This window comes from Aotus nancymaae, unplaced genomic scaffold (genome assembly GCF_030222135.1).
Source record: "Aotus nancymaae isolate 86718 unplaced genomic scaffold, 86718_ANA_hifiasm-v0.15.2.pri h1tg000022l_1, whole genome shotgun sequence".
In the NCBI taxonomy this organism is placed as follows: domain Eukaryota; kingdom Metazoa; phylum Chordata; class Mammalia; order Primates; family Aotidae; genus Aotus; species Aotus nancymaae.
This window is the reverse complement of record NW_026988435.1, coordinates 39,957,077-39,976,138: the sequence shown is the minus strand read 5'-3', so window position 1 is coordinate 39,976,138 and position 19,062 is coordinate 39,957,077. Positions and strand designations below refer to the sequence as shown.

Genomic DNA, 19,062 nt, shown 5'->3' with positions numbered 1-19,062 from the left:
GATTTTTTAATGATCGCCCTTCTAAGTGGTGTGAGATGGTATCTCAATGTGGTTTTGATTTGCATTTCTCTAATGACCAGTGATGATGAGCATTTTTTCATGTTTCTTGGCCTCATCCATATCTTCTTTTATAAAGTGTCTGTTCATATCCTTGCCCACTTTTGAATGGGTTTGTTTTTTTCTTGTAAATCTGTTTTAGTTCTTTGTAGATTCTGGATATTAGCCTAGTTCTTATATAGTTCTTATATGATTTGCCAATATTTTCTTCTATTTTATGTGTTGTCTTTTCATTTTCTTGATATCTTTTGAAGCACAAAAAACTTTCGATGAAGTCCAATTTCTCTGTTTCTTCTTTTGTTGTTTGTACTTTTGGTGTCTTATCTAAGAAACCACTGATTGATCAAAAGTCATGACAATTTATGCCTATGTTTTTTTCTCTGAATTTTATAGTTTTAGCTCTTACAATGAGGTCTTTGATCCAGTTTGAGTTAATTTTTGTACATGGTCTGCATGATGTGAGGAAGAGGTTTATCTTCATTTTTTTTTTTTTTTTTTTTTTTTTGATATGGAGTCTTACTCTGTCACCCAGGCTGGAGTGCAATGGCGCAATGTTGGCTCACCGCAACCTCCACTTCCCGGGTTCAAGCGATTCTCCTGCCTCAGCCTCCTGAGTAGCTAGTACTACAGGTGCCTGCCACCACGGCCAGCTAATTTCTTGTATTTTTAGTAGAGATGGGGTTTTACTACATTGGCCAGGCTGGTCTCGAACTCCTGACCTCGGGCAATCTGCCTGCTATGGCCTCCCAAAGTGCTGGGATTACAGGCATGAGCCACCATGCCCAGCCTATCTTCATTCTTTTCGCACGTGGTTATCTGGTTGTACCAGTACCATTTGTTGAAAAGACTATTATTTCCTTATTGAAGTGTCTTGGCACCCTTGTCCAAATTCATGGACCAGTTGTCCATGAATGTGTGTTTATTTCTATACTCTGAGTTCTTTTCTGTTAGTCTATACGTGTTAGTCTGTTTTCACACTGGTATTAGGAACTGCTCAAGATTGGTAACTTATAAAGGAAGAGGTTTAATTGATTCACAGTTCTTCATGGCTGGAGAAGCCTCAGGAAACTTACAGTCATGGTGGAAGGCAAAAGCATGTCTTACATGGTGGCAGGCGAGAGACAGAGAGAGAGGAAACTACCACTTGATTGATTGATTGATTGATTGAGACAGAATCTTGCTGTCACCCATACTGGAGTGTAGTGGCATGATCTCGGCTCACTGCAACCTCCACCTCCTGGGTTCAAGCAATTCTCCTGCCTTAACCTCCTGAGTAGCTGGGATTACAGGCATCTACCACCACACCTGGCTAATTTTTATATTGTTAGTAGAGATTGTGTTTCACCATGTTGCCCAGGCTGGTCATAAACTCCTGATTTCAGGTGGTTCGCCTGCCTCGGCCTCCCAAAGTGCTGGGATTACAGGTGTGAACCATTGCACCCAGCCCAAACACTTTAAAAGTGTCAGATCTCATGAGAACTCATTCACTATCACAAGGACAGCATAGGGGAAACTGCCCCCATGATCTAGTCACCTCCCACCAGGTCCCTCCCTTGACACATGGGGATTACAATTCCAGATGAGATTTGGGTGGGGACACAGCCAAACCATATCACTATATGTCTATGCTTACGCCAGCTGGACGTTGACTTTTGGAGGCCAAGTTGTCTGGATGAGCAAGGACCGGGGGCAGAAGTGGCTTGTCTTGCAGGAATCCCCTTGGCTCTGGAAGGTTCAGGATTTATCCCAGCACTTGGCCTGGAACTTCACTATTACCTAGTCAGTTCTTCTAGACTTTTAAGGTAGTACTTTATTCATTTTTTTAAATCTAGCATTTAAAAAATAGTTTTTAGGAGGTGTTCTAAAACCCTAGCCCACCATCATATAAAATGGAATTCAAGCCAAGTGTGGTGGCCTGAGCCTGTCGTCCCAGCTACTTGGGAGGCTGAGGTGGAGAAACTGCTCACGGCCAGGAGTTCGAGACCAGCCTGGGTGATATAGCGAGTATTCATCTCAATAAATACATATAAATAAATAAAAATGGAATTCAAAATTATTTATCTATAATTATGACATTTGGGTAGTGTGTCCCTGAGAAGATATCTTTAGGAAGTAGAGGACTCACTCATGGCATCTTAGAAAAAGACTGCCCTGCTCACTGCTGCTTTTAAAGCCACATTTGTGATAGCTAATAAAAGCAGCTTTCAGTAATTGAGTACTTTATTCCGGTAGATGTAAGCTTTTACTGGGGGCATTTGGTATACTCTTTAATCTCATTAACACAACCAAGCTTTAAATTATATTCATTAATATTAATATTGCCAGTATTCTCATTTTACAGATGAGGACGCTGCGAGGGTCAGAAGCTTGCCCGAGGACAGACAGCGCTGATTAGATTAGTTGCCTTTGACTTGGGCTCAGACCCCTGACTGCAGCGCCGGGCTCTTCCCCTCGTAGGTTCTCTTCTCCATGGGAACCCTCAGAGAGAATATGGGTGTTTGAGGTCCCGGTGTCACGTTTTCTGTATTAAGAACTGGAAGGCTTAGTGGGGTATTTGCCTGCTCTGTTTTTCCCTGTCCCTCTTGTGGTGGGAATGTGAACTTCCTTACAGGCAGTAACTGCAGAGTCTTTTCTGATTGTTCTCACAGTTCCTTGAGTGCAGGAACTACAGGGGAAGCAGGTTTTAACATTCTGATTCCTGGACTTCAGTTTCAGAGTCCAGTGCAGCAGGTAGGGAGGGAGTCCTGCTTGGGACTCTGAAGGTCTGATGTGCTCCCTGGGAGATCTGTTGCACCTGGTCTTGGATCACACGTTGAGAAAAGTGGGTCCACAGGTTACATTTAAAGTCCTTGGGTATTGTGGACTTCTTGTTCTCTCTTCTCTGTTTTTAAAGGGCTATACAATGTTTTTCCGGTGTCTGGGGAATGGCCCTTTACCTTTTAGTTCCTTAAAAAAGTGGAGACCAGTACTTTTAAATGAGAGTTATATTTAGTGTTTTATAAGCACTGTTGTCAGGTAGAGATGAGCATGTTTGATTCAGAACAACTCTGCTATTAATAAAATGCAAAACTAGTAATTTGTTATTAATGACTGTAATTTAGTGGTAAGAGCCTCAAGGGGAAAATAAAGTATCTGGTTATTTTAGAGAAGAAAAATCTCAACCTGTCTTTTCCTACCTCCTCCCTCTTCTGTTTTTTCTCAGATTGTCAAGTGGTCCGACTGTTGTTTGCCATTAGCTTGCAGACCTGGGGATCCTTATCGGTTAATTGCGGAAGCAAGTGTGGACAACTTCAGCAAGCTGGGGGTAGCGTTCATGGAAGATAGACTCCAGATGGATAATGGTCTGGTACCCCAAAAGATTGTGTGTAAGTAACTTTAGAAAATGTTTTTATTGGCCAGGCATAGTGGCTCATACCTATAATCCCAGCACTTTGGAAGGCCGAGGCAAGAGGATCACTTGGAGCCCAGGAGTTCGAAACCAGCCTGGGCAACATCGACCCCCATCTCCAAAAACAAACAAAAAAAAAATCGACTGGGTGTGGTGATGCATGCCTGAGGTTCCAGCTACTTGGGAGGCCGAAATGGGAGGATCACTTGAGCAGGGAGGTTGAGGCTACAGTGAGCCATGATCACACCACTACCTTCCAGTCTGGGTGACAAAGTGAGACCTTGTCTCAAAGAAATAAAATAAAATAAGAAAAGACTTTATCATAGTGGGACACTCTAGGTTATTAGCTTAAGGACTGTTGAGTACTCTTACTGGTATGACATAAGGGCTATGCTTAGTTTCAGCTTAATTCAGTCAATACGTTTGATTTTACTATAACAATATACAATTCATGCACGTGTCAAGTGTATATTTTTTTGGGGGGGTGGCAGTTTACATTTTTGTGCTTATTAAATTTCTTTTTTTTTTGAGATGGAGTTTTGCTCTTGTTGTCCAGGCTGGAGTGCAATGGTGTGATCTCAGCTGACTGCAACCTCCGCCTCCTGGGTTCAAGCAATTCTCCTGCCTCAGCCTCCCGAGTAGCTGGGATTACAGGCATGTGCCACCATACTTGGCTAATTTTGTATTTTTAGTAGAGATGTGGTTTCTCCATGTTGGTCAGGCTGATCTCAAACTCCTGACCTCAGGTGACCTGCCCTCCTTGGCTTCCCAAAGTGCTAGGATTACAGGCATGAGCCACCACACCCGGCCTATTAAATTTCTTAAACAAGAATGTTTCATAACTGCATTGCTCATGAGGCATTCATATTCAGAACCCATCTGATATTTATATCATACAGTTTAATACAGAATAACTGGTGTCTAGACTCTAGTTCGGATTGAGTGGGAAGCATAGCTAGAGTTACTATGAAGTGCTAAATCCAACAGCTTTTTACTTACAATTTGTGTACCACAATTTTTTGGGACAAATTGCTTTTCAGGAAACATGCAAACTCTTCTTCCTTGATTAGACTTAAAAACAGGCTTTTATGTCTACGAATGTCTTCTTTCGTCTCATGGGCAAATAAATGTCCCTTATCAGCTCTGGAAGTTTAGATAAATCCCTTAATATCCAGAATCACCTCGTACATGTCTCTAATACCATGTCTGACACATAGCAAGTGCTCAGTAAACATTTTTGAATCAGTGATTGTCAACTTATGTTCCAGTCCCGAGACAAGATACTGGGAAGAGTCTTCTCCCACTGATCCTATGACGTGTCCTGAGACTGACATTTCACTGGGGCATGCTGGGGTAGATTCTAGATATGTGTCCTTTTTATTGCTCAGTTTCATTATTGTAAAGGAGAATAACACCCAAGAAATAGAATCTGTAAGTAAGGAGGCAAAGGCACCTCTGTGAATCTCACTTTCTTCACCATTCAGTAAGAGGATCTTAGGGTCTCCGATAGGTGTAAAAGATGTTGGGCAAACTGCTGATTTCACTTGGGGTCTTCAGGCAGGAACAATTCGTGTTTCCAAAGGATGTCCCTGGGTTGAGGGGCGATGCAGTTGGGAGCCGTGCCAGTGGCTGTCCTGGAATGTAAGTCAGCTGGGTGTGGTGGTGCACGGGTGATGAGATTCTTGAGATGAGCTATGTGTCACATAAGAAGTGCTGATGATTCTCTCTCTCTGCTGTTCCTGCCTTAGCGGTGCACTTGCAGGACTCCACCCTGAAGGAAGTGAAGGATCAGGCCTCAAACAAGCAAGCCCAGATCCTAGAACCGAAGCCTGAATCTTCTCTTGAGATTAAGCCTGAGCAGGACGGTATGGAGCACGTTGGCAGAGATGACCTGAAGGCTCTTGGTGAAGAGCCCAAACAGAGGAGAGGCAGTGCCTCTGGGAGTGAGCCTGCTGGGGACAGCGACAGGGGAGGGGGCCCCGTCGAGCATTATCACCTCCATCTGTCCAGTTGCCATGAGTGTCTGGAACTTGAGAACAGCACCATTGAGTCAGTCAAGTTTGCCTCTGCAGAGAACATTCCAGACCTTCCCTATGATTATAGCAGCAGTTTGGAGAGTGTTGCTGATGAGACTGGCCCTGAAAGAGAGGGAAGGAGAGTCAACCTCACAGGAAAGGCACCCAACATCCTCCTCTATGTGGGCTCCGACTCCCAGGAAGCCCTCGGCCGCTTCCAGGAGGTCCAGTCCGTGCTGGCCGACTGTGTGGATGTTGACAGTTACATTCTCTACCACCTGCTGGAGGAAAGTGCCCTCAAAGACCCGTGGACGGACAACTGTTTGCTACTGGTCATTGCTACCAGGGAGTCCATTCCCGAAGTCCTATACCAGAAGTTCATGGCCTATCTGTCTCAGGGAGGGAAGGTGCTGGGCCTGTCTTCGTCCTTCACCTTTGGTGGCTTTCAGGTGACAAGCAAGGGTGTGCTGCGGAAGACGGTTCAGAACTTGGTTTTCTCCAAGGCTGACCAGAGCAAGGTGAAGCTCAGCGTCTTGAGCAGTGGCTGCAGGTACCAGGAAGGTCCCGGAGAGCGGCTCAGCCCCGGTGGGCTCCAGGGCCACCTGGAGAACGAGGACAAGGACAGGATGATTGTGCATGTGCCTTTTGGAACTCATGGGGGAGAAGCTGTTCTTTGCCAGGTACTCAGGGCAGCGTGGATTTGGTGATCTTTGGGTATCTGTGGGTATCTTTGAGAGGGAATATGCCTTTTAAAGCTACATGCTTAAAAGTTTTAGGAGTTTGTGTGCTGCAGGCTGTTTTTGACTGTTGGCTGGGAGCTTTAGCTGATAGTGAGCAGGTTTAGTTCAGTTCGGGGCTTTCTTGAATGCCCTGATTAACCAAAAGACTTATGAGGAAGGAACAAGGCGGGTGTCAGGGATAAATGAGCTTGCTGGTTCACTGAGTCTTAGTCATAAAATTCTTATTTGGTTCTTTACTAGTAATGATCTTTCTTAACTACATCAGTCTGCTTTCTTGCCTCAGAGTACCCCTTGGTTAATATAATCGAGCCTTTATTTAACATAGGAAGTTAAAACCATCAGGGTCATGATTCTAGATGTCAGTGACCACCACGATGAAACACTACAGTTGATTGGCAAGGTAGTTTGTGTTAAAACATCTTCAGGTTCTCAATTCCTTTCTTATGTTTTGTCACTCTTCCGAGTGCTGAAGAAAATCTTCAGACAAGAGAATATTGATCCCGGCTACTCAGGAGGAGGCTGAGGCAGGAGAATTGCTTGAACTTGGGAGGCGGAGGTTGCAGTGAGCTGAGAGTGTGCCACTGCACTCCAGCCTGGGCAACAGAGTGAGACTCCATCTCAAAAAAAAAAAAAAAAAAGAATATTGAAGCTACTTAGATTTGTGGCATAATAATACATAGGGAAAAAAATGGAAAGAAGAGGAAAGGAAAATGCTAATTTCTTGCTTAGGAGATCCTTTGGTTCCTTTTTTTCTTTTTATTCCATCTTCTTCTTCCTTTTAGCGTTTTGTTTGTGTAAGCAAACAGTAGCGAATAAACTATTTCAGAATTCTTTATCATTTACTCCGAATTTTTTAATGCTTAGGAGAAAAGGTTTTCATTTGAGTTAGATGAACATTCACTTGCCTTTAAGGATTTGATGCTCTAATGAGAAAACTAAGCAGACGTAGATATTTTGTCCAGAAGAGTTCCCAAGATAAGTGTAATAGATTTTGTTTTATTATTATATGAGTTAGAGAATTGTTACTTGTTTGTTCTGTTTTCATTTTCGTAATGCTTTGACTTCTTCCAGTTCTCCTGGAAGCAAAGTCTCTTGATTTTTCTGGCCACACGTTTTTCCAGGGAGTATATATTAGTTTCTTTGCAATTCTAAAACCGACTCACTTGTTCTTAAGATAATACTCAAGCAGAGATGCTTAAAATTGAGTAATTAGGACATTAGGACAGGTGAATGTGTACAGCCCAGGCGGGTTTCCTGTAGGGCTGCAGACCGCATGAATTAGCTTTTGGAGGCCTAATAAATGTTCCTCTTATCTTTTTATCTGCAAATATGGTAACTATAGTAACTGCGTATTCTCAGAAAATCCACTTAAAAACCCGACTTCCTAGAGCCATATTTCAGTTTTGAAGAGTGAATTTTACCACCCCTGAGCACAGACGTGTACTAGAAAATTGATTTGGCACTGTTGCGATCCATTTCTCCGAGTTACATAGCAAATCTGCTTGCTGCACCATTTAAATTGACCCCATTACTGTCATAAAATTTGATACTGCAGTGCATTGCCCTAGAAAAAAAAGGCAATATGATGCAGCTTCACAAATCAGATTCAGAGGATTAGAATGCCAGTTTTGATTTTAAATGACTTCCAGTCTTCTGTGTGACAGGGTCACTGTTTTCTCCACAGGCCTGTGTCTCTGTGATACCTTACTGAGATTAAAAAATAAATATTATTACAGGCTGGTTAGTTTCCTCTTACCCTGTTCAATTTCATAGCCTTCGTCTTTGTAATAAATCTAGTGATGATGTAACCCAATAAGAGGAGGTAAAGAACTTCAAGGGCAGAACACAGCTGCACGCTAGGCAGTGGTGTCACAGCCAAGTAAGCTGCAGATTTGATGCCTTTGCCATTCATAATAATAAAGAAAGAGAGGAAATGTTTGTATACTTGCTGTGTGCTGATCAAGTTTGCAGGAAAAACTTAAGGCTGTGGATTAATGCTGACATTTGAGTGTCAAATGGACCAGGAGTTTGCCACGAAGTTGTCCACAGAAAATCTCTAACGTGGATTTTGAAAGATTTTGTTTTGTTTAGCTTAGCACATGGTTGCAGTGGGTCGGCTTTTGCGGCAGAGTTTCTCAAACATGGCAGTACTGACATTTTGGGTCAGAGAATTCTTCGTGGTGAGGGGCAGTCTCGTGCATTTTAGGCTGCAGAATAACATCCCTGGTCTCTACCCACTAGATGCCAGTACCACTCTCTCTCCCTATTTGTGCATGGAGACATTTTTTAGTTCTGGTCTTTGGTCCAACTAAAAAGTCTTAACTTTTAGAAGAAGCCAAATTACAGAAATAGACCTGTCATTATGGTGACAGGATTACACCCAGAGGATGAGACTGTAGTCCAGTACCTCCGTGGATGAGGAGCCCAAATCTACCACCCACACACTCTGGCGTGCCACGTCTCCCTGCTCATTGGGAGCGTAGAACCGGAGGCAGCCTCTTTTCTTGTTTCCATTGTAGAAGCACCTACATCTTGAAACTGTAAGACAGTGAAGCAAAGCAGTCCTTGGGGTTTCGGCGGCCGGCTTCCTCCTGGTCTCCTGGAACTCAGCCCACTTGTAGTGCATCCAGTTTCCCATCTGGGCATCTTTCTCATGTGAAAATGAGTTCATACAATTCACGGTGTGTGCGCCTTGGATACTCTGTGTATTCACCCTGCCCAGTGAGCCCAAATGCATTCAATCGTGTACCTCTCTCATCCCTTCGGCTCTGGTGGGAACAGAACTTGACTTATATTTCATTTCTGCCACCCGTAAGGGTTAATCTCTGGGATAGTCATGTGCTCACGTGAATTAACTGGGTCTTGCCGCTGTGCTCTTTGTCTGCACTGGCATGGCTTTGTCCACTGGAGAGGAGAGGTGCACGTTTAAGGTAGAAGCAACTGAGTAGGATACGATTCCTTAGAGGGATTTGCTTTTCTGCCTCTCCCAGTCTCCAGGGCTATCTAGAGAACAGGCACACCTGACCTGTTGCCCCATGATCGGCGTCCTCAGTCTTGGGGGAAGCAGCCAGCCTACAGCCGACCAGCTGGTGGTTTGGAGACCATGTTGGGCAGTGTCCTGCAGACCTTTTCTGATTGGACTCAACTTTTTTTTTTTTGAGCCAGAGTCCCGCTCTGTCAACCCAGGCTGGAGTGCACTGGCACAATCTCAGCTCACTGCAACCTCTGCCTCCCAGGTTCAAGCGATTCTTGTGCCTCAGCCTCTCAAGTAGCTGGGATTGCAGGCGTGTGCCACCACACCTTGCTAATTTTTGTATTTTTCATGGCAGTGGGGTTTTGCCATGTTGGCCAGGTCTCCGACTGCTGGCCTCAAGTGATCCTCCCGCCTCGGACTGTCAAAGGGCTGGGATTATAGGCGTGAGCCACCACACCCAGCCAGGCCTCAACTTTTAACATTTGGTTGATATATTTGGCTTGGTTAAGTCGTGGGTGGGAATTGAGAGATTTTAAGTGGCCTGAAAGCTGGCACTATGCTTTTCTATTTTCATAATACTTCTATAATATCAGGCTAGAAGCTTTTGCATACAGTCGGCAAAGCCAAAACAAAATAAGGCAAAGGAGCTGTTTGCTTTTCTGGGTACTCAGTGTTCTGGCAACCTCTGGACTCCAATGCTCATTTAAAATCTGATCTCAGGGGAGCTAGAGGTTCCAGTAAGTTCCTTCATACCACGACAGAGACTGTTGATAGGTGGAGACATTTTAATTTTAATGTTAACTAGACAACAAAGCCTGAAGTCACGAGGTGAAGTTCCAAGTCTTAAAATTCACTCTGGGGAAGGAGGGTGGCAGGAAAGGCCTTTCTGGTGTCCAAGAAATCTTACTCCTCCTTCCTCAGTAAGTCCTCACTTAAAGTTGTTGATAGGTTCTTGGAAATGGCACACTTAAGTGAAATGACATATAATGAAGCCAGTGTTACCGTAGGCTAATTGATACAAACAAGAAGTCAGTTCCCATGGCATATTTCTGTCCCCAAGACATCACCAAACTTCTAAATAAAGGCCCAAACACTGAAACATTGAAATAAATATGAGTTATATGTACATTTAAGAAAGATTAATAAAAACATAAGATAATTATTTCCCTAATTATTTCAGTTCAGCATGGTGGGCGGCCGGGTGGCTGGAGCTCATCCTAGGGAGCCAGCCCTAGCTGGGATGGGAGGGCACACTCATACCCGCACCCACACTTCTCAGACTGGGACCATGCAGACACGTCTGTGCACTAATGTGCACAGCTTGGGGATGTGGGAGGAAAATGGAGGACAAAGAGAAAACCCGTGCAGACATGGGGAGAATGTGCAGACCCACACAGACTGTGGCCCTGGCGGGGAAGTGATTTTTTTTTCCCCTTATCAACTTCATAACTAAATGACTTTGAGTGACAAAACATTATTCAAGGACCTGCTGTATTTGAGTTCCTGCAAACGCTCTCTCTCTCTCTCTTTTTTTTTTTTTGAGATGGTCGCACTCTGTTGCCCAGGCTGGAGTGCACTGGCACGATCATAGCTCACTGCAGCCTCAACCTCCTGGGTTCAAGGGATCTTCCCAGCTCAGCCTCCCAAATAGTTGGGACTACAGGCACACCACCCATGCCTGGCTAATTTTTGTATTTTTTGTAGAAAGAGGGACTCACTATGTTGCCCAGGCTGGTCTGAAACTCCTAGGCTTATGCAACTCCCACCTCTGCCTCCCAAAGTGTTGGGATTACAGGTATGAGCCCAGCCTCTTGCAAACTCCCTTAAAACGATGAATAAGGCTGCTCTCTTTCCCGGTTTTATTTTCCAGTTATGGCTAATAGGTCAAATGGAAGTTTCCAGCATGACTTATTTGCCTCCTTGAACTCACTTGCAATTAGGTTTTCAGCACAATGAGCTTTCTAGATATTTTGTTCCTATACCCAAGTTCAGTAACTTGCAGAAGGTCACGTGACTGATAAGTGTGGAACAACAGTACCTGGAGAGAGACAACCGTCCAGGGTCATTTCCACCATGGCCTGTCACCCTGACAACCATGAATTTTTTTTTTTTTTTTTTGAGATGGAGTTTCACTCTTGTTGCTCAGGCTGGAGTGCAGTGGCGCGATCTCAGGTCACTGCAACCTCCACCTCCTAGATTCAAGCAATTCTCCTGCCTCAGCCTCCCGAGTAGCTGGGATTACAGGCATGCACCACCATTCCCGGCTAATTTTTGTATTTTTAGTAGAGACGGGTTTCTCCACATTGGTCAGGCTGGTCTCAAACTCCCGACTTCAGGTGATCTGCCTGCCCTGGCCTCCCAAAGTGCTGGGATTACAGGTGTGAGCCACCGCACTCAGCCAGCCAATCACAATTTTAATAGGCTTTTTGGAATCATTTTCTTTTTGGCCATGACTTTCCAGATATTCAGCTATTGATAATTAGAAAAATTCGTGTTCAGGTTTCCTCTTTTGGATTATACAGTGTCCCTTAATTTTCAGAGGAGAGCAAAGCTATGAGCTATCTGGGTGTGATCTGCTCACTTGGAGAAGAAAACTGGTAAAGAACTTTTTTTGTCAGGCATCGTGGCTCATACCTGTCTGTAATCCCAGCACTTTGGGAGGCTGAGGTGGGAGGATCGCTTGAGCCCAGGAGTTTTAAGACCAGCCTGGGCAACATAATGAGATCCTGTCTCTAAATTAAAAAGAGAAAAAAAAACCCAAAAACTGGTTTTCTTACTGCCTGTGAGTGCCCCCAGTTTACAAAGTGTTGTCTTTCCCTTCAGGTGCACTTAGAACTACCTCCCAGCTCTGACATCGTGCAAACTCCGGAAGATTTTAACTTGCTCAAGTCAAGCAATCTTAGAAGGTACGAAGTCCTTAGAGAGATCCTGACGACCCTCGGCCTCAGCTGTGACATGAAACAGGTTCCTGCCTTAACGCCTCTTTACTTGCTGTCAGCTGCGGAGGTGAGTTGTGGTCTCAGCTGGGCAGAGCGCACCGCAGTGGGGCCCTCTTCACAGTGGTGACCAGTTGCCTTTCATTGTTTTATTTTGGTTGGTTTTGATTTTGATTTTTCATTTCTGTTTTGACTTCGGGTTTGAAAATCATCTTCAAGATGTGCAAGTATTCCTTTTGTGGGGGGAGCATTATGTGTAAGGGAGGGACGACTAGTAGAGCTTAGAAAGGTGTGAAGTCCGCAGGTGTGGCCCTTTCCACGTTAGGTGGAGGAGGGTCCCCGTGTCAGGAGTATATTTAGAAACCATCATTTTATTCATTTGGGATTGAAAACATTTGTTTTGATTTGGGCCGCTGTCAGCAAATCTTCAGAACAATCACATTTGTACTCATGTCTGCCATCTTGTGGCAACTGCGCTCCGAGTTTCAGTTCACGTCTGTGAGTCGTGTCTAACAGGAAAATGCCCATGGAGCTGGGAATGTGTTCGGGAATCCTCTCGGCCGGTGTCGGCACTTGCTGCCTGTGATTGATACCTGGTTTTGGGCAGGTCGCCAGATTCCCCAGGTGTGTGTGTGTTCTTGCTAATCCCCCTTGCTTGGCCATGCCGTCAGTTTCGTTGTGACAAATTATTTTGTCTATTTCTGTTGTCTTCTCTGAACAGACAAATTTGTGAGTTTAATGACATAACCATGTAGTTTCTGCAAACACTCAATATTCTTGGTGACTTTAAACACCAAACTGGGAGGCCAAGGTGGGTGAATCACGAGGTCAGGAGTTCAAGACCAGCTTGGCCAACATGGTGAAACCCCATGTCTACTAAAAATATAAAAATTACCGGATGTGGTGTTGGGTGCCTGTAATCGCAGCTACTTGGGAGGCTGAGAGAGAGAATTGCTTGAATCTGGGAGGCGGAGGTTGTGGTGAGCCTAGATCGCCCCACTGCACTCCAGCCTGTACAACAGAGCGAGACTCCATCTCAAAAAGACAAAAAAACACCAAACTTACCTGCTTTCTCTTGAACCGAACAAATTTTACCTCTCATCCCAACATTTTTTAAAAAGGAGGCAATTTCTTTTGTGTTACACTGTGTCCCTTAGTTTTTGAGGAGAGCAGAGCTATGAGCTATCTGGGTATGATGGGCTCACTTGGAGAAGACAGATAGAAAATCTGAGAGCATTTAGGATTGGAATATCTTATAGGATTATTTGAGGACTAGATGAAATAATCTATGTGAAAGTTCTGCATAAATTGTATTATTTAGACCATAGTGCAGTTATTATTACGTTGTTGGGGTTGAATAAGTTAAATGTATATAATGTGCCTAACGAGTGCCTGTTACCTTGTTTTAAAAGACTATAGGTATGTTTTTAATTTAAAAAATGAATAATATAGTAATGAATTTTTTTTTTTTTTTTGAGATGGAGTTTCACTCTTGTCGCCCAGGCTGGAGTGCAATGGTGCAATATCGGCTCACTGCAACCTCTGCCTCCCGGGTTCAGGCGATTCTCCTGCCTCACTGTCCCGATTACAGGCATGCGCCACCACTCCTGGCTAATTTTGTATTTTTGGTAGAGACACGGTTTCTCCATGTTGGTCAGGCTGGTCTTGAACTCCCGACCTCAGGTGATCTGCCTGCCTTAGGCTCCCAAAGTGCTGGAATTACAGGCATTAGCCACTGCGCCCGGCCTGATTTTTTCTTCTATTTAAGAAACTTTCTTTTATTATACTTTCATCCAGTCTTTAGCCAGTTTGCACTGGTTTGATGGATGCTCTTTGGAATTAATGAGGTGGCTTTTGTTTGCCTCTCCGTCCCAGGAGCTCAGAGCATCCCGAGAGAGTGGAGTATCTCTGTTTTTATGTGTTGCATTAATAGAAGAAGTGTCACCTCTGACTTGTGACTTATAAAAAAATAATCAAAATAAAACTAGCCCTCAGAGCTTCAAGTGTTATGGACAACCCACCTCGGAGGAGTGGGGCAGGGCCATGTTGGGAAGTGTGACTGGTGTTCCACTCCCCTAGACCTTCTCTTTCCCTCTTTTCCTGGGTGTGGAGGGCTGGATCTGGCTACCTTAGTGAGTGCCTGCTCGGAGGCTCCCGGCCGGGAAGTCAGGGAGTAAGGTGGCCTGGCCTTGCCCTTGGCAGAGCTCCCTGCCCTCTCTGGGAGTTCTGATAATGCTGGTCTTCGGACTTGACCTCCAGACTCTTGGACAGAGCAGTGGATAGGAAAGAGCGGCCCTGCCCCAGGTTATTCTCCTGTGAGCAGAAGTTTGGCATTTCTGGTGTATTTAGGATGAGTATGACCTGAATACCCAAGTTGGGGCTTTGTATCATGTGTCCGCTTATATTCAAGCACACAACAGACACTTCACATTTTTGTTCTTTCAGTTTTTTTAAACAGCCTGGGGCAGTGGGAGGTGATACATTTTCACCTATTGATTGATCAGTTGGGGGAGTATTGATTTCCCTTTTCACAAACCTTGGGAATGAAATGTTTGAACATGATTAGAGCAAATATTTTGCTCTGTATGCACATACATGAACACTCCCTACTAAGCCCCTTATTACATAATAACTTTGGAAAAGAATTATTTTCAGAAACATTCACGTCCCACTGCGGGCCCTCCACTCGGCCTGGCCGGTTTTCTTGGGTATCTGTGCTGTGGACTACTCTCCTCTCAGTTGCTTATTTCTGACTGAGTTCTGCTTTGCTTTGGGAGCCCAAGGAATGGAATGATTGTGTATATGTTTACATACCCTCATTTCTTAATGTTTATTTTTAGTTTTTGAGGCGGGGTCTTGCTCTGTTGCCCAGGCTGGAGTGTAGTGGTGCAGTCATGGCTCACTGCAGCCTCAACCTCCCAAGCTCATGAGATCCTCCCACCTCAGCCCCTACTAGTAGCTGGGACTACAGGTGTGCATCACCACACTTGGCTAATTTTTTTATACTTTTTGTAGAGACGGGGTTTCTCCATGTTGCCCAGGCTGGTCTTGAACTCCTGAGCTCAAACAATCTGCCTGCCTTGGCTTCCCAAGGTGTTGGGATTACAGGCGTGAGCCACCGTGCCTGGCCTCTTTAACTCTGCTTAGATAACCTTGAATCTGCTATAGAAGGAAATGGCAGAATTCAGGGTTCTACCTGATGTTTTCTTGGAATACAAGTTATCTAAAGGATGATGGTGCAAATGAATTTGAACGTGGATCTACACTGATTGAGATGGTCTTTCCAGAGAAGGCTGAATTCCTCCTGTATCCAGTTACTGTGCTGTGGGTCAGTGTTTATAGATCTGAACCACAGAGACTGGGAGTGGAATTGGGTTTGTACTTTGCATTTGGGTTTCTTTCCAGTATCCCTACTTAACAGATCTCAATCATCCCCATGGAATTAAGTTTCCTGGAAGGATCTTGGCACCCAGTCATCTGCTAAATCCACCTGTCCATTCAGCTCATCGCCTGCCTTAGGGATTGGATGCCTGGGCCTGCTTTCTGCTTCCTGTGCCTCTGTTGCTGGGAATCAAAGATCTCTTGCCACAAGGTGTCGCTGCTGAGCTAGGCTGCCTGGCATACAGAATCCTAGAACTATAAAGTTGTTCTTCAGAGATGTAATTTTTTTCTCTCTATATCAGTTTCACATAGTATAATTTCATAGTTTTCCATTATATTGGTGGCACTTTCTTTTGGGTCTGCAGAAATTATTTCAGTGTCCCAGTTAATAACATTCGTCTTGCATTCAACATTTACCGTGTCCTAGGTACCATTATAGTATGGAATATGAAATAACAAAATAAATACACCAGTTATCTAAATAGTTTTACTGTGTACCAGCTGTGTTTATCCAGTTTGCTGCCTTGACACTTGGTCTTTATGATGAATAGCGCAGAAGATTTATGTGCTTCTCTGTTACTGTGATATAACTGGAAAGAATAGCAGCAAGACCCAAGGAGAAAAAAACCCTCACGTCAATGACACTTGGCTCTCGGCATTTGTGAAGGATGTGCTCCGAGGCTTTCGTCGATCCCAAACACCACGGTAGAGTGTGATTCCCACTGTAAAACCCAGTCATGTGTGACTTCATCAGCGTCACCGTGCCTGACACTAGGAGGAAGCAGGACTTGGCTGAGGCGCAGGCTCTGGGCGGCCGAGCTGGGCTTCCTCCCGCCAAGGCTTTCACAGTTCATGGAACCTCCCAGGAGCAGGATTGAAATTTGGGTCCTAACAAAATGAACAAAAGTTAAACCATAAAACAAACACACGTTTGCCATACACCTATCTCCATAGAAAGAAGACTAGGCCGTGTGCAGCGGCTCACGCCTGTAATCCCAATGCTTTTGGAGGCTGAGGCCAGTGGATCACTCAAGCCCAGGAGTTCGAAACCAGCCTGGGCAACCTGGCAAAATTTTGTATTCTTTACAAAAAATACAAAAATTAGGCAGGCATGGTAGTGCATGCCCTGTAGTCCCAGCTACTCAGGAGGCTGAGGCGAGCCAGGGAGGTTGAGGCTACGGTGAGCTGTGATTGTGCCACTGCACTCCAGCCTGGGCAACAGAGTGAGACCCTGTCTCAAAAAAAAAAAAAAAAAAAAGAGGAAAAGGGAAACAAGATTGGAAGGAAAAAGGAAATCTGGTATATATTGATATATTTCCAGTGGAATGCTTAAGGGTGATTTTAATAATCTTTTAACACTTTCTCTGTATTTTCCAAATTTTCTATAATGATTGTATATTGCTTTTATAATGAGCCAAATTAGTTATTAAAACCTAAAACAAATGACTATATATCATTGGACTTTGAAAGCATCTCACACATGGTCACGCTTGGATGTTAAAAGGCAGGGAATCTCATATAGGTATTGATACTTTGGCTAATATTAATATTTGTCATATTATTTAAAAAGGTTTTGCTTTGATAGTAAAACCCGTGACTTTTGTTCATGGCCTGTGGCAGCCGTGACTCCCACGGTTAACTGTGAGCTGTGAGTTGGTGTGCGGGGGCCTCCGAGCTGAAGTGCTCCCTTTGCTTCTGTGGGTGGAAGGTACCCGTGGTGTGAGTTCATAATTTGGGTGCCCCACCTCTGCTTGGATGTTCAAGTTACTTGGCAGAGTCCTTTCAACTGTTTCTCCAAGACCACATATGTGGGGACCTCTCCATGGCTTCCTCTCTGCAGATGTTGGTGGGTGAGAGAATGAAACGCCACATGGCTGACTGCTGGATGTCCTGGGTGGGATCACCTGGTGGCCGCCACATCTTCCCATTGCCAGTGGGGTACGGGCAGTGAGCAACATCACATCTTTACTGTGCTGAGACATGAGTGTTTTTGAGAGACACCGATTTTATAGAAGAAACACAATTCTTTCCCTCACAGAACACCAGAAAAAACATAATTATTTTATGTTTTATAGAAACATTTTAATAGATTTTATTTTCTATCAAATTTGATAGAAAATAATAGAGAGAAAACGTAATTCTTTCCCAATTGAGAATTTGTTTTCCTTTTTAGCTGTGCCAGAGCAACGACAGAAAGGGAGAGCACAGGCAGCGCAGCTGCGCTTCAAGGCGTCTCACGGGCAGGGGCTGCGGGAGGGTCGAGACTGGCCAGGACCTGAACCTGTGTGTGGGGCAGAGCCAGCCCCAACCCTCCACCCCTGCAGAGTTGCCTGCCAGCGGGTCCCTTTTGATCCCCCTATTGAGGCCAGAGGAAGTGGAAGAGGGTGGGATGTGACACCCCCAGGAAGGCTGGCACCTTTGCCTCGCGTAACTGGAGACCTTGTGCATTGCTCCCCTAGCCTGGGACGTCCGCTCAGGATCTGGGGAGCACGAGATTTTTTCCAATATGAAAAATCTTGGGAACCTTGTGCGTTTTCACCGTGGCCAACGGTGGCTGATGGTGTGTAGGTGCTCTGAGAAAAAGAAGCTGGCTGGACTCTTGGCAGGGGTCCTATGTCCGTTACCTTACCCTTGGGATCAGGATGTAACTGTCGCAAGAAGTGACAACTGAGTTTGTTACTGAAATAACCGGGCAAAATCGCTGTGGTGTTTATGTATGTGATTTTGGTAGCAGGGAGTTGTGGAATGGATAATAGGTACTTTTTTTTTTTTCTTTTGAGATGGAGTCTTGTTCTGTTGCCCAGACTGGAGTGTGGTGGCACAATCTTGGCTCACGGCAATCTCTCTCTCCTGGGTTAAAGCGATTCTCCTACCTCAGCCTCCCGAGTAGCTGGAATTACAGGCACCTGCCACCACTTCTGACTAATTTTTTGTATTTTTAGTAGAGACGGGGTTTCACCATGTTGGTCAGGCTGATCTCGAACTCCTGACCTCATGATCCACCCATCTCAGCCTCCCAAAGTGTTGGGATTACAGGTGTGAGTCACCATGCCTGGCCAGAATGGGTAACAGGTACTTAAAAGCAAAAACTAGTTATGACATTTCATTTTGATTTAACCCCGAATTTTTATTGTGAAACTTTTTCCCCCCTAAAAAGTGAGTTTTCTTGGTAAGGATAGTTTAGATATTTGTAAACATATCAAAAAATGGGTACAGACCCTTCTACCCCGGGAAGTCCTTTATGTTACATTTTTTTTTTAATTGTGTATATTTAAGGTGTGCAACATGATGATTCAATATACATGAACATACTGAAATGGGGGCTACTTTTCAGACATTGGTTGCTTTCTGAGGAAACTGAGACTAAGTCATATCACGAAGTTGTTTCTCCTTCAACTGGCCCCTTCGTGTAGCAAATATCTGTATGCTTACTAAGTACAATCCCTTGCTGAAGAAGTTTCTGGAAAACAAGGGTTAATTCCTCATCTTTGTGGAATGTGTTCTAGTTAACCAAGCCTTTACCTGTGTCGCCATCTCATTTGGGTCTCAACAGTGACCCTGATAAGTAGGG

General features: G+C 44.5%; 1 protein-coding gene across 3 annotated transcripts in view; it reads left to right on the top strand.

Annotated features, from left to right (window-relative positions):
- The window catches only part of HLCS (holocarboxylase synthetase), a 237,262-nt gene that overhangs the window by 47,838 nt on the left and 170,362 nt on the right, over nt 1–19,062 (top strand). For all 3 annotated transcript variants that reach the window (XM_064380144.1, XM_064380142.1, XM_064380143.1), the window contains 3 exons: nt 3,260–3,422; nt 5,194–6,140; nt 11,998–12,180. In XM_064380144.1, coding sequence (XP_064236214.1) covers nt 3,371–3,422; nt 5,194–6,140; nt 11,998–12,180 — 1,182 coding nt within the window. In that variant the 5' untranslated portion in view covers nt 3,260–3,370. The remainder of the gene's footprint in view (nt 1–3,259; nt 3,423–5,193; nt 6,141–11,997; nt 12,181–19,062) is intronic.